This window comes from Artibeus jamaicensis, unplaced genomic scaffold, assembly GCF_021234435.1.
Source record: "Artibeus jamaicensis isolate MK-2021 breed Jamaican fruit bat unplaced genomic scaffold, CSHL_Jam_final contig_402, whole genome shotgun sequence".
Taxonomy (NCBI): domain Eukaryota; kingdom Metazoa; phylum Chordata; class Mammalia; order Chiroptera; family Phyllostomidae; genus Artibeus; species Artibeus jamaicensis.
Window position 1 is genome coordinate 19,887,425 of NW_026521818.1, and position 12,821 is coordinate 19,900,245.

The 12,821-nt window shown below is 45.4% G+C and overlaps 1 protein-coding gene across 1 annotated transcript in view; it reads right to left on the bottom strand.

Annotated features, from left to right (window-relative positions):
• The window catches only part of FBN2 (fibrillin 2), a 264,006-nt gene extending 255,745 nt beyond the window's left edge, over positions 1-8,261 (bottom strand). The window contains exons 1-3 of the mRNA XM_037138205.2: positions 7,731-8,261; positions 6,858-6,940; positions 2,268-2,366 (exon numbers count right to left, since the gene is read on the bottom strand). Coding sequence (XP_036994100.2) covers positions 2,268-2,366; positions 6,858-6,940; positions 7,731-7,978 — 430 coding nt within the window. The 5' untranslated portion in view covers positions 7,979-8,261. The remainder of the gene's footprint in view (positions 1-2,267; positions 2,367-6,857; positions 6,941-7,730) is intronic.
• Between the last annotated feature and the right edge of the window lie 4,560 nt (positions 8,262-12,821).

Below are 12,821 nucleotides of genomic sequence, written 5' to 3' on the forward strand. Positions count from 1 at the left end.
CATGTGACCAAGTCTCAGACACATTCAGATGGAGATGTTGAATAGGAAATGGACCACAGGAATGTGAGGCTCGGTGGAAGGACCTACGCTGGAGACAGTTATGGGTTAGCAACATGTTGGCAGTAATTAAAGACATATATGCAAGTGAGTTCAGAGGACAGAACTCTTGGGAATCCCAAACATTGAAAGGAGGCTAAGAAATAATAACCAGGAATAGGAAGATTGTAGGCCATCAATAGCACATAAGTGAAAGAAAACTACTTCAAGAATATTACTAATAATTAATGGTAATTAATAGTGATTAATGCTTTAGGGAACTGGAGCAAGATGAGGAATGGAAAGAAAAGTTTGTGATGAAAAGGGCATATTAGTCAAGGCTAAATAAATAATTCATGGAGTCCCTACTACTAGAAGGGGGGACCCAAAAATACTGGAATTTCTTTACAAAATTGTGTATTTATTCTTAGATATTTAAACTTCAGTCCCCTTCAAAGTGTTCTTCATTTGATGCGCTACACCTATTGAGACATTTTTTTCTATTGCTCAAAACAGTTTTTGGACTTGTCGATTGTGATGCCTTTTAGTGCTTCTGCTGTGTTTTGTTTTAACCCCCCACCCTTCCATGTCAGCAAAATGTTTCCCTCTGGGGAATGTTTTCACCCAGGGAAACAACATCAACAAAACATCACTCAAGGCAAGATCAGGTGAACAGGGAGAACGGTGCATGGGTCAGGGGGGGTCACGTCATTTTGGGTCAAAAACTGCTGACTGTGTATGCTGATAAATCACCCATCATGAAATCGGCAAACACGTTGAAAGAGTCTTTAAAAAAATTCACTGAAACCAAACACAGCCTCTCACAACAACACCAGCTGCCACACGAATAATGGATGGAATCCTAGAACATTTGCTTAGCAGGAAAAGTCTGTACTGCAAGGGGCCATCCCTGTAGAAGATAATGCCAGGTTTTTTTGGATCCCCCTTGTAAATTATATACCATAACCCAAGGGTGGGCCAGAAAATGTTCAGCTGCCCAGATAGAGGAATCAAGTAAAATTTCTCCAGGACTGAGTTTTCTGCTGAAGGCATTTATGAGAAAAATAAGACAACAGGATAATGAAAATACTGGCAAGAGTTTCTTCTAGGCAATCAGACGAGGAAGGCTAGAAGAAATTTGCTAAAAAGTCTCAATGAATTTTGAGTAATAAGATTTAAAAGGCTGTGGAAATGACAGATTATTTTAAAGAAAGTCAAACTAGAGTTTTAATCAGAAGTTTCATCAGAAAACAATGACATTTCTTGTATGAATCTTAAATTTTATATTCCTGAGTCAGTGATTTTCAATTACCTTTCTTTAGGGAAAATTTGGAGAGAGAGAAATGTTCAAAGTATAACAACATCACGCTACTTTAAGGCAAACTTAAAGGTTTATTTACTTAATGAGCAGTTACATAAATGACATTGGCTTCCTCTTTGTGATAATGTTATCTTAAACCCTGGCCTAAAAGATTAATCTTGAACCTTAAAGACCCAGAACTTTCCTGTGGGGCAGTGATAACAAACTTAGTCCACTGCCACAGTGATCTTACAGAGTTGTTGGGAGTTTGTACTTGTGAAGCAAAACAAGTTAATATACGTGAAGCACCTGGTCAGTACATGATAAATATCTGTTTTTTCCCCAGTCCTCTTATCCTTCTCTTTCAATTAACCCACAAAACAGGGTATGAGCCACAGGAGTCAAGCAAGGCCATGAACAGAGCCTTGGGTTTGAGTCTATAGGTGTAGACTTCAGAATACCTGAACTCAAATCTATGTTACCTTGGGCAACTTACTTCACTTCTGCATGCCTCAACCTCCTTCTCTGTAAAATGGACTAACGATAGTACCTCACAGTGCTCGTGTGAGAATTAAATACAGGATACTGTCCAACACTTAAAACAGAACCTGGCACACTGTAAAAACCCAGTAAGTTACAGCTGTTATTCACAAAGAATTACTTTTCCACTGAATCCAGGCTCTTTTTTGCTTCACAGACCAGAGCTTCTGGACCAGAAATAAATCATTTTTCTTAATGAAGATCATTAACCCATTACCCCTTAGTTGTCGGTGGCAACAAGTAAGCCAAGACTTTTACCCCAAAGATTAATACGGTCTCCAGTTAGTGAAAAAAAAATAATCATGGATTTATAGCTTCATTGAAAATGACATTTAGAATTTACTCAAAAGCTTAAGGATAATTCAGTAAATAAGGTCACGAGGAAACATACTTGATTTTGATCCACAGGTCGGTGATATTTGGCCACTGGAACAAGTACACATGTTAGGACGGGAACAAAATCCATCTCCACAACTATTTCTACATATTGCTGTAGAGAGCACAATAGGGAAGTAAATGAACAATTAGGTGATAAACCACAGTGTACAACACAAGAAAGCTATAGTTAAAAACAATATACCTGAAAAACCAAGACATAAAATGTGATACATAATATCTAATTTCAGATATGCAATGCAATCACCCATTGTAGACTTGAGAACAAGTCTCACAAGTATCCTTATGATAAAGTACAAACCAATAAAGCTATTTCAAGTTCCATAATCCTAAATGTTGAACTCTCTTATCAACACAGGTTGTCTTTTCTACTCCAGGCAGAGTTTATATGCAGAATTTGCCCCGAGAAGACAGTTTTGGCCCTGGAAGTTGGGAGAGGTGAGGGAGCCCAGAGGCCGTGCATACTTTCCGAAACACAGCCCCCTCGGCAGGGCACCTTCGCAGGAGGCAGGGAATGTGAGACTGGCTGGCTCAGAGACTCCGGCCCTAACGGCCTGGCCAGGCCCCAGGGGTTCAGTGCACATTCCTTCCCGGCTGGCACCTGACCTGCACCACCATCAATCTTTGTTCCCCTTAATAATTCCCACTCTCCTTCCTCCAACTTTTCTTCTATATTATCTCCAGAACCTAGCCTATTCCCACTGCTCAGAAAAGCTGCTGCGACATTTTGATGGAGGGAGAGTCAAAGTCTCCTGCAGCTGTGACCTCTGAGGTATGAGGGTCATCCCAGCAAAGAATGTCAGGCTCACCGACACAGCACATACCACGGATCCCCAAAATCATTAGCTGGGTACATTCAGATGGAAAGCCTCCCCCATATTTAGAGCCAGCGCATTTAGAAGCTAAGAGATTTATCACTGCACCCATAATTGAATTTTTTTGGGAACAAAAGCTGTGTGCTTCAATGCTACATGACTGGGTGCATGAAGACAAGAAGAGAAGAGAGACTGGGAGCATCTTGAACTAGATATAAACATTTATGCCAATGTGCCTATGCCACATACTAGGAAGGGAGCCAGCTACTTTCAAAGAGATTTGTGGCCCCCAATAATGATGTGGGCATGTTCTATAGAAGTAAACTCACTCAGTAATAGTTTTTCTTTTCCAAATTGCCTTTTGACATTCAGATAATATGGCCAGCATTACCATTAGTACTGCCCATAAAGGAAACTGTCATAGATCATGGTGTGAAGATAGAAAACTGATTTTAGGCAAGAACACCGTGCCTACCATGGAGTTGACCACTCTTAAAATGTACTAGAATTTCTGATCACCAAAAACTTTCCCATGAAAAATGTTCATTAAAATATTATTCTTCCACAGCAGGTAGACATTTAGTCTAGGCTTGGGTGATACACAAAGTGCTCCTACCCAGGTCCTAAACCCAAGAAAGGTTTGATGGGCTGGAGACTGGGTATCCTCAGACAGACCCATGTCATGGCCACAGGTGTGTGCTCTATCTACATCTCTGAGCCAATGAGAAGCGAGAGTGCTTTTTACCTAACCATTTGTCCCTCCCACAATGGCACAAAAACCATGAGATCAAGAAATACTACAGTGAGGGAAAGGAGACCTGGGTGTCAGGATTTCAGTGATGCAGGGAGAAGAGAAAGAGCACAGTAAAGAGTATGTGGTGTGCAGAAGGTCTGGGGTTGGGTTCTTGTTCTGCTGCTGACCCACTCACCGCAAGCTCGGCGGGAGGGGGCAGAACACAGCTTCTCTGGGCTGAGTTTTCTCACTGGTAGAATAAACTGAAGGAATACACTGGAGTGCTCTCTGATCTCTCTTCGGGTCTCCAATGCTATGATTCTGGGCCAAGCCCTCCCCACTATTATTCCACCAATCAAAAAACTCTTCATAGCATAATTTCACAATAAACAAGTTTGTAAGCAAACTTTTCCATTGTTTCATGTTCTAATAAGATTTAAAAAAAAACAAATGGAAAGTGAGAAAGTCAATTCTATCCTTTGGGAAACAAATATATGGAAGCTTGAAAGTTCTTCGGTGATCTTTGCAGGCCACAGTTACAAATAGTAGCAACAAAATACAGAGACTAAAATCAAAATGCATTAGGTTTCCAGTAGTCTGAGAAATATTTTTCTTTTAATATCTTCTCTTCCTCATGAAGCCTGTTTCACATCTAGACATTAAAAGTCTAGAAGTTGACATTTTAATATCTTTCCATAGAGGAAGAATGATGATGTACAAATGTATAAGAAAATTAAACTTTAGGCCTCCTTTCCTACTTGTACTTATTCTCTTTTTGTAAATTGCCTCAGAGCTTTTCTTTTATGAAATGGTGGAAATCCAGTAAGTATAAAAATAATTCATTATTATGAAAAAATCATGGAGTAAAAATTGTTGATTTTGACTTTATAGTGATTTCAAGTTGGTTATTAACTCCGTAGATTATCGTTTTACATGTCAAAAAATAATTGGAGTACTGAATTCAATGCCTATTTTAATATTAAAAGTTCAAACTTAGGTGAGACTCATACAAAAGACTATAAAGGCATTACATTCTCTCTCCCTCTATTTTGTCCACTATTTTATACTCTCAGTATTTAAAATATTTTGTAAGTGCATTAATAAATTTTTTGTAGATAGGTCTTCACACAAGCATAGTAAATGTTTCTTGGAGATATAAAAATCATTTCAAGTCTATGCTTTCTATAGCTTTATGATACATCTCCTTTCCAGTGTGCTTCATAAGTATCTAGATATTTCAAGAAGTAGAAATGTAGGCTACCATATTGACTATTATGCTGAGATTCCCCAAACTGACCTTCTAAACAAGTATACAATGTTATTCAAAAACCAAAAGTGTTTAAAGCTGACACCCAGAGGGCCATACATATATATATATATACATGGGTGTGTTTCTACAGTAAATATTCTGGAAGGCTCTGTTCTCTGGAATTCCCATTCCACACTGATCCAATAAAATCTGACTTTACAGATTTTCAACACGTACCATAAACCAATCCCTCCTCCTCGGCTGCTCTCCAACTCAATAATGGCAGTCGCATTCATTACATTTAGTGAGTCAGACTTTCCGCAGTGCCTCAGTCACTCCCGACTAGTATGGCAGGTGTGGGGTGAGTGACGTTAGCTGTTCTAGGATTCTAGGAACCATGTAAGTTTAAAGCAGACATGGTAATGCCCTACTGGCCTGGAAAAGTAAATGCACCCTCTGAAAATGCCTCATATATGTGACTTCTGTGTTGGAGAGAAGGAAAGGCAATACCCCCTTCTTTCTTTTTAATTCAGAAACAAAGACTTATAATCAGAGGGTTTACTTACGATGTTTATGAATCACCTTAAAAAACACAGTTGTTCTTTCCTATTTTTGCCTCATTACTGGAGTTGTGGGATTTTTAGAGTAGAAAAAAAAAGTAATAAACCAGTCTTCACAACATGAGATTTCATCCCTTTTTAAAAACTGTACTGAAAAAAATTAAGGGTCTATCTCAAACCCACAAAACCCATAAATACATAGCCAGAGATCCCACTACATCCTTCTTATCCCTTGATTAGTATGGCTTGCCCTTTTTCTCCACTCACAATTGCATAATCATTTATTCCCCAGAGAACATCAAGGTCAATATAAAGTCAAGATCAGTCCCAAATTAATATGCCGTGGACAGTACCCGGCTCTCCTCCTGACATGATGCATGTAGCTGTGCTCCATAAACACACAGAAGAAGGCCAGTCACACTTCAGCTCAAAACCTCATGGGCATGTGAAATTAGACATCCCACAGCCCATCACTACAAGGCTGATAACTAATGATTTCTCCAATTAGAATTTAGAGAACTGGGTATAAACTTTGGAAATTGACTGGAATAAGCAAAACTTTTAAAGTCACATATGCAGGACTAGTGAAGTTCTAAGACTTGGAAAGTCTACAGTACACTATGAAAGTCTGGTCTGCAAATCCTACATCTAAATGTCTCCCCCAAATAAAAAAAAAGTCAAGTGATTTGGAAGAGGTCCTTTTTAAAAATTTTGTTAACCTGGGTCAAGTGTACACTCGTGAAAGTGCTCCTTTTATATCTATGTTGTGTGGCTGTTGAGATGAAACCAGATATAATAAAGTGGTTTTGTACAAAGGCCTAAGAAAGCTTGATCTTCCTAAGTCTTAAACCTCATGCAGAGTCAAAAGCCAGTTAATTTACATAACCACGCTGTGGTCTTATCTGGACTCTTTTAGGAAAAAGTGGTTTTGCGTTATCTAGGGAATTGCTGGACTCCCCCCTCCGTTTGTATTAATAGACATAGAAAGATAAAACTTCCAAGTATCTTTGAAACCTTTATCATTATTGCCCTTCAACAGAGTCTACAAGTGAAATTTAAGCCAATGCAAACCGGCTGCTCCTTCCCCACCAGTCAAACGGGGCTGCGTCCTAATTATCACAGATATGCAGCCCCTGGATTCTAAAAGCAAAGGCGTGTCCGGAGACGAAATGCAAGAGCAACGGGGCCGAGAGGGCTGCCCCGAGCCGCAGCCCAGCCAGGCACTCACGGACGATGCACTGGTTTCCTCCAGGGAGCGTCTTCCATCCCGGGCAGCAGTAGGAGTGGAACCTGGATCCGCACACGTTGGGCCTGCGACGGACAAGCGAGGTCACTCGCGCGTAGGGCGGGGTGGAGTAACACGTTATCAGTTTTCACAGGCACGTTTCCTGAGCCCTAAGACGGTCGATTTCTGGACAACGAATCAACCAAAGCTACACTTCAGACGGTTGGGGCGCAGACACGGAAACGGGTGGGCCAGACGCTGGAAGGGGGGAGGGCCGGCAACGGCTAAAACAGTGCCTTTCATCTGCCCCCCGCTGCAGCCCAAAAAGAAACGTCCAGACACATAATTTGCTACCATTCCAGCCTCCGGACGCAGAGAACAAAGGGAACGTCCCGTTTCAAAACTCCTCACCCTCGTCCCTCCTCATCTACTGCTACTTGGGCCCCGACGTGTCACGGGAGACGCGTCGGAAGGTGGAGCGCAGGGTTCCCGGCCGCAGCGAACCGCGTCCTCAAACAAAAGGCTCCGCAGCGGCGCCCCCGACGGTGGGGGGCAGGCGGCCGCCACCCGCCGGGCCAGGGGCGGACTCGAGCGCTCATCCCGCCGGACACTCGGAACCTGACCCCGCATCGCGGGCTCTGCCCGGCTCTGCGATCCTCACCCGGGGGCCTGCGACCCACCCGCCGCCCACCCCACCCCCCTCGCCCGAGGGCTTTTTGCCCGCGGGGCTGCGGAGACCAGGAGGGAGGCGCTCCCGAAAGCCTCGGGGTCTCCGCGTGGAGGGGCCGCGGCAACAGCCGCCACAACTAGACTCGGGGAGCGGGCAGGACGCAGAGCTGCCCGGACGAGGTGCCCAGGTGTGCACCGCGCACCTACCCGCGAAGCACGTCCTGCTGTCCTCGCCTGCGGACACGGCTGGCCGCCGGGGCGCCCTCCTCTCGGTACTCGGGCACCGCGAACCCGCCTTCGGAGCCCGCCGCCGCGGGCCGGACCTGTTGCGGCGGCTGCTGGGGCCGGGGCGACTTGGGCGGCTGGGGCTGGCCGGCCGTGCCCTGCGCCCAGATCGCCACGCAGCCGAGCCAGACGAAGTAGGACTGGAGACCCTGCCGCCGCCGTCTCCCCATCGCGGGCGCCGGGAGCGCGCGGACCGTGGTCCGCGGAGAGGGAGCGCTCAAAGACGAAATCCCCGAGGCCCGGAAAAAGTCAGGGTCTAGCGAGCCCTCAGTCGGCTCCCCAGACTCGCTCGGGCTCGGGCTCCCAGCGGCACCGGGAGCCCCGGACCGAGCGCCCGTCCCCTGGCTGACGGCGGGGCGCGGACTCTAGCGGAGCGGGCGGCGAGGCGCGGCGGCGAAGCGGCCGGCAGCCCCGCGCGGTCCACGTTGCATCCCCCGGGCCACGGCCCCGAACGACTCCAGGACCGCCAGCGGGCGGGGGCGGGAAATTACAAAAGTAACCCGAGCAGCCGCGGCGTAAAGTTACAAAGAAAGCGGACCTCAAAAGAAAAAAAAAAAAGGGCCTGCGCGCAGCGGCTCGGCGAATTCCCGTGCGCCCCCGGCCCAGACCTCGGAAAGCTGCAAAAGTCTCCAGAAAGAAGTCTGCAGGCGAACAAAAGTAGCCCCCAAAGAGGCGGATGCACTCCCGGCTCACCCGGAGTCCCGCGGGGCAGCGACGCGCCGGCGGCGGCTGCGGAGCCCGGCCGAGGTGCGCGGGGCCGGGCGGGCCGCCGGTGAGAGGGCGGGCGGGAGGCTGGGCTCGGGCGCGGATGCGGCGCGCGAGGGCGCGGCGCGGGGGTTTTGAGGCCAGGCGGGGCGCGGGGCGGGCCGCGGGCGGCGGCTGTCAGTGGGGGCTGGAGCGCAGCCGTCCACACGTGGGGCGCAGCCCCGACCGAGGGGCCGGCGCAGAGTGGGCGGGGACAGAGTAAGGGGGTGATCGGGTGGGGGAGGAACCAGGGGCGCCAGGACTTGGGGGAGGGGAAGAGGGAAGAAGGGGGCCGGGGGGTAGGGCGACGGGAGGGGAGAGGACGGAGGTTGGGGGAAACGGGGGCAAGCCGGAGAGGAATGCCAGGGCCGAAACAGGGCCTGGGAAAGAGGGGTCGGCGGGCCCGGGTGCGAGAGGAAATGAGCGGGGGATGGGGGCGAGGTTAGGGCAGGGAGAGAAGTGGGAAAGGGGAGGGAGGACGGGGCCGGCTGGAGGGGGCGAGGCTGGAGTCGGCTTTGCTTCCCGTCCCCCTCAATTGGCCGCTAGTTCTGTTTTGACTGCCTGTACAAAGCGAGCAGACGACGGGGGAGGGGGCGGTTAGGGACCGGATTTGGGGAAGGAGGCAGCGGCCCCTTCCCCTCCCCCTCCGCCCTCGCGGGGCCGCCGACCGGGGACCGGGGACCGGGGTCTCTAAAGTGCCTGCTTCGCTAGGTCCGCAGCTGAACCACCCCACTCAGCACACGCCACAGGTTTGAGAATGAGAGCAGTTCCTCCCGAAAAAAGTGGGAGTCACATAATTTCACGTGAGACCCGGACCCAGACCCGGGGTGCGTGAATTCGCAGCCAAGCAGGAACGGGGACTCGCGCGGGAGTGGGCTGCAACCTCCACCCGCGAGGGCCGGGCCTTCCCCGTCGCCCTCCTGCTCCCACCTCCCCCCGGGAGCGGCGTCAGTCGGAGGCACCCGGAGCGGGGCTGGGCGTTTCCAGATTAAAACGCGCCCTCCAACCGGAGGGCGCACACGCGGCCGCGGGGGGCCTCGGCAGAGAGCCGGCGCCGCGGTCCCAGGGAGTCGGTGCAGGGGCGCGCTCCGGGGTGACCCCTGGCAGGGCTCGGCCCGGCTCTGCAGCCGGAGCGGAGCTGCGACAACTGAAATGGGTGGAAGGGGTGGTGGGGCGGGGGGCGCAGGGCGGGTAAATGGGTCTTGGGACATAACCTTGCTTCAAGGCTTGGACTCCTGATTAATCATTAAACGCTAGCAATTGGTGCATCCAGCCTGGCGACTTGCCCTCTGAACCCTTAGAGCCGCCTCTGCACTCACCCGCCGTTGGGGTCTTCCTTTGTGCCCCACCTTTTATGAGGTCTGTGCGAAACCCTAGTAGTCTCTCATTCCACGGCTTTTCCTAATTAAAAATCAACACCCCTGAAAACTAGGACTGCCCTCCAAGCACAGTTTAGGAAACAGCACCAGAGAGCAATGTCTGGATTATTCAGGCCAGAGAACCTTACTTTAAAGATATGTATACAATTTTTTTTTCCTGGCCCGAATTGCCCAGATGTGCAATTTGGCAGCCAAAATTCTCTGAGAGTTGGCAGAACTCCCTTCGTTATTTTCCCAACGTAGTCTGACAAAATCTTAAGGTAGTATCCCTTCTTACGGCATACTCATAATACATAAGAAAAAGTAGAAGTCACATAATTTCATGTGAGACATCAATTTGTTTAAATAGAAAGAAATTAAAGACAGCAAGAGAAGTATTTGTCATGCAGTGTGTTTCAAAAAATGAAATTGTTTTAACTAAAAGAGCTAAATAACATAACTGTCCCCTGGATTAGTGTTTCGATCATATTTTTGAAAACATGCAACCCTGTTAAATAGGTTTTCATTTACTATTTAAATGGCTTCTCATTTAATATTTAAATAGTTTCCTGGTTCATTCCTACCACGTCAAATCCAAATGTTCTAAAATCGCATACCCATTTATCCTTTGACTCAGCAATTCCACTTTTAAAAATCTGTTTAAAAGATATACAGGCAAAGAATGGAATGATAAACACATTTGTTCACTGCAGTACTGTTAGTAATAGCAAAAGACTAGGAATACAAATTTCCCATCAATGAGGAACTGGTTGCATATACATAGCTTAGTCCATTTGGTGGAATACTATATAGCTATAAAAATGAATGAGGATCTCTGTGTACTCCTATGAGCTGATCTCTAGAATATACAACTCAATGAAAACAGCAAGGTGCAGATAGAATAGGCAAATCCATTGAGACCAAAAGAATAAAGTTCTCCAATGGTGGGGTAGGGGGAGAATGAAATGAAGAAGTATTGTTTAGTGGGCACAGAGTTTCCATTTAGGAGGATGAAAAAATTCTAGAAATTAACTGTGATAATGGTTGCACAAAATTATGAACGTACTTAATGCTACTGAACTGTATGTTTAAATATGGTTAAAATGATAATTTTTATGTTTTGTATATTTTATCACAATAAAAAATTTTTATTCAAGGTTCCAGATATTATAAATTGTATGCTACCTTTTGGTGTGTGCATGTGTGTGTTTTAAAACTAGAAGTATAAACCAAATCTAATAAAAATGATTATCTTACAGAATGGAGAGGATATGGAGGAAGAGACGATGATGGAAGCTATACATTTCTAAACATGTTTGTTTTATTGTTCCAACTTTGAAACTGTATATATTTCAGGTAATTAAAAAATTAAATTTAAAAAAGGCAATGCCTAAAATTGAAAACTAAAACAAATGAACCTATCATATTGGTGGCAAACTGGAGAGAATAATTAAAGTGATATTTAAATACAGTATTTGGACTGTACATCCTTAGAAGGATATAACCTAAGAATGAAATGAATCACAAAGAAGTCTGAAATTGCATTCAGTAGAAGTAATGTGAGAGAGAGGGAGTGGGACGAGAAAGAGAGAAAGGGTTGGAGGGAGAGAAAAATGGATATTAGAAACCATGTTTTCTCATAATTAAAGAAAGTTAAATAAAAAATAAAAACATTGCATGCTTAAATTGAGTTAAAATGCTAATATGGAATCAGAACTTTATCTTTCAAAAATTATGCATTTCCTGCTCCTACACATTAGAAAGACCTGAAAGTAATGATAACTCGACAATAGTAAACACCCATTGTGCCCAGACTATGGTCCCTAAATACCATTTCCCAGCAGAAGGAACAGACTTGAGAGTCTGACGTCAGGGCCAGGATGGGAAATATATAAGATGAGTCTGGACGATCTACCCTGTCATACTTGAAAGCAAGGAAATTATTGACAATCAGGGTCATGTTGAAAGAAAACTGGAGCTAAGTTGAAAAATCCCACTAACCAAAGATGGGAAAACTTAAGCATCAAAAAACAAAAACAGTGCTGCCAAGGATTGAAATATATAAAATGTGTAAATATTCAAGAGTTCCAAAGATACTTCAAACAAAATTTAACTGGTCACTCTTGGAAGTGCTTAGGATACAGCTAATTATTCTAAAAACACTAATAAATAAAATAATCAAACATTTATCCTGGCTTTGCTAGACAGACTCAGAGAAAGTATTACTTAAAAAAAAACACAGTTGTAAATACAGAAATGGCAATTAGAAAAATCATGACTTTGCACAGCCTAATAAAATAATGGACACAGGCAACAGTTAGCAGGCAACTGCTAAAACCATTAAGTTAAGAATCTCAACAGGGGACTATTTTCTCCCTGGGGAACATTTGATAATATCTGAAGAGAGTTTTATTGTCACAACGAGATGGTATGCGGGAGGGTGGGTGAGAGGATTGAGTTTATCAGGGATGCTGCTAAATATCCTACAGTGCACAGCCCCCTAGAACGGTCCCCCACACAGGACAGTCCCCTCTAACCAAGTATTATCTGGTCTAACATATCAATGCACTTGAGAAATCCTGCATTAAGTGAACAGTCAATGAGGAACTTTTCAATGAATGATTCACGTTGTTACCACCAGAACCTACTGGTTAATTGTCAATTTCTGAAAAGCAGGACATCCAGACATTATGTGTTTAGTTGAGTGGTACAAGAGAAGGCACACAGAACTGCCTATAAAATATGTCAAAAAAATGAACCTGAGTGTAGTCATACATTTCCATCTGACTACCAGTTTCTTGGAATTATGAAAGATAGTAAAACATATTAAGTGATACCTAGGAGTATAGTCAACCAGATCTAGAACATGAGAAATACCACAGAACCAATTTTTCTTCAAATAAATGACACA